The sequence below is a fragment of the Fusarium coffeatum genome (genome assembly GCF_003316985.1).
Source record: "Fusarium coffeatum strain FIESC_28 chromosome Unknown BRIP53273_contig_544, whole genome shotgun sequence".
Lineage (NCBI taxonomy): Eukaryota > Fungi > Ascomycota > Sordariomycetes > Hypocreales > Nectriaceae > Fusarium > Fusarium coffeatum.
In genome coordinates, this window is record NW_022158333.1 from 1 (window position 1) to 1,465 (window position 1,465).

The 1,465-nt window shown below is 48.1% G+C and overlaps 1 protein-coding gene across 1 annotated transcript; it reads left to right on the top strand.

Annotated features, from left to right (window-relative positions):
• Positions 1-58: 58 nt before the first annotated feature.
• Positions 59-1,432, top strand: FIESC28_11819 (uncharacterized protein; the record flags this gene model as incomplete). The annotated part of the gene is made up of 1 exon (XM_031165923.1): positions 59-1,432. The coding sequence occupies one exon, from the start codon at positions 59-61 to the stop codon at positions 1,430-1,432; it is 1,374 nt and encodes a 457-aa protein (XP_031010018.1).
• Between the last annotated feature and the right edge of the window lie 33 nt (positions 1,433-1,465).

Genomic DNA, 1,465 nt, shown 5'->3' on the forward strand with positions numbered 1-1,465 from the left:
CAACGCGTACAGGTTAAATCAATACAACGAATCAACACGGCTATGAATATGCGACAAGATGACGGTCTATGATCCGTTCGGTAAGCTACCCCCGGAGATTCGACTTCAGGTGTTGACCTACACGCGATGCAAGTCGACGATCTTGCGCCTGATTGAAGCCTCCCCGACGATGCCTCAGCAATATTGCGTGCACAAGAAGTACATTACACGACAAGTTCTTGCGGCCGAATTCAACGATCAGATGATACAAGACGCCATGGCAGTCCTTTTATTCCCACCTCTCCAGCATTCTGGCCGGGAAGCTCAAGGCAGGCTCCGCTCAGAGCCCATAGACTTACATATTTCGGCTTGGGGAAGGTCCCAGCCACCTGACCCACTGAAAGATAAGGATGACCACCTGCTGGACCAACTGAACAAATTACACAATCGAATCCTTTTCCTGGCTGAGGACTATATTACTAAAGCTACTTCTACCATTCCCTCGTGGGCACACGTCTTTCTACCCGACATTCGACAATCGTCGGCTGAAGGATGCCTTATCTTCAAAGGCGCCAAGATAACAGCACGATTCAATTTTGCGAATCTGACATCCTTGGAAAGAAAAAGATTTGTCAAAGCATTCCTGAAATACGAGCTACTGTGCCAAGCCAACAACACTTTGTACACACCTAACCATCTGCCAAAACGCAAAGTCAGTAATGCAGAATGGGAAGCTGTTGGGTGTATTCACAGATATCTTTGTTCTCTCTATGGTGCACTCTTCGCACAATGTACGGATGCTGAGCTTTCAAGTCTCTCGACAGACCTAAGGTTCCCTGACACCTTCTATTTCGACGCAAACAGGCACACCCCTAAATTAGGGTTGGATTTCACGGACCCCCCTGAACGCAGGCAAGACCCAGAGTTTGAGTTGAGACCCAGCTGGCCTTCAGACAAGTACCGCGATTGTGCGTCCTACTTCTCGATACTTGGGCTTGACTATCTCACCAAATTCCTCCATTACGATATGAGTGAGCCAAATGGAAGAGACCATCTCCGGGTTCAATTCCAAAATACGTGGTCAAACAATTGTCGATTTGGAGATGAGGGCTGGAAAGCACACCTCTGGGGTTTATTCCAAAACGAGCGAGATAAGCATGAGTGTGATTCATTTATGTACAAAGAGCCTTCTTTGAGCCCTAGTAGGCCCTGGTACGAAGTACAACATTGGTCAAGAATGGAGAAACTCCGATACAAGATCGGTCAGCAACGAGCTTGGGTCTTCTTTGACGACAACTACTTCTACCCACAAGAGACCAGTGAGCGGCCGAATTTCCCATCGGCAGACTTTCTCGAGTACCAGCCAAGACGGGAGTATATCCGACAATTCTCAGACGACTATCGCCGTGGGCTTCATCCCTGGCAGAGAACGAATAACATAAAAGAAGCGTGATTGCTGGGTGGAAGCAAGGAAGGCATTTATGCT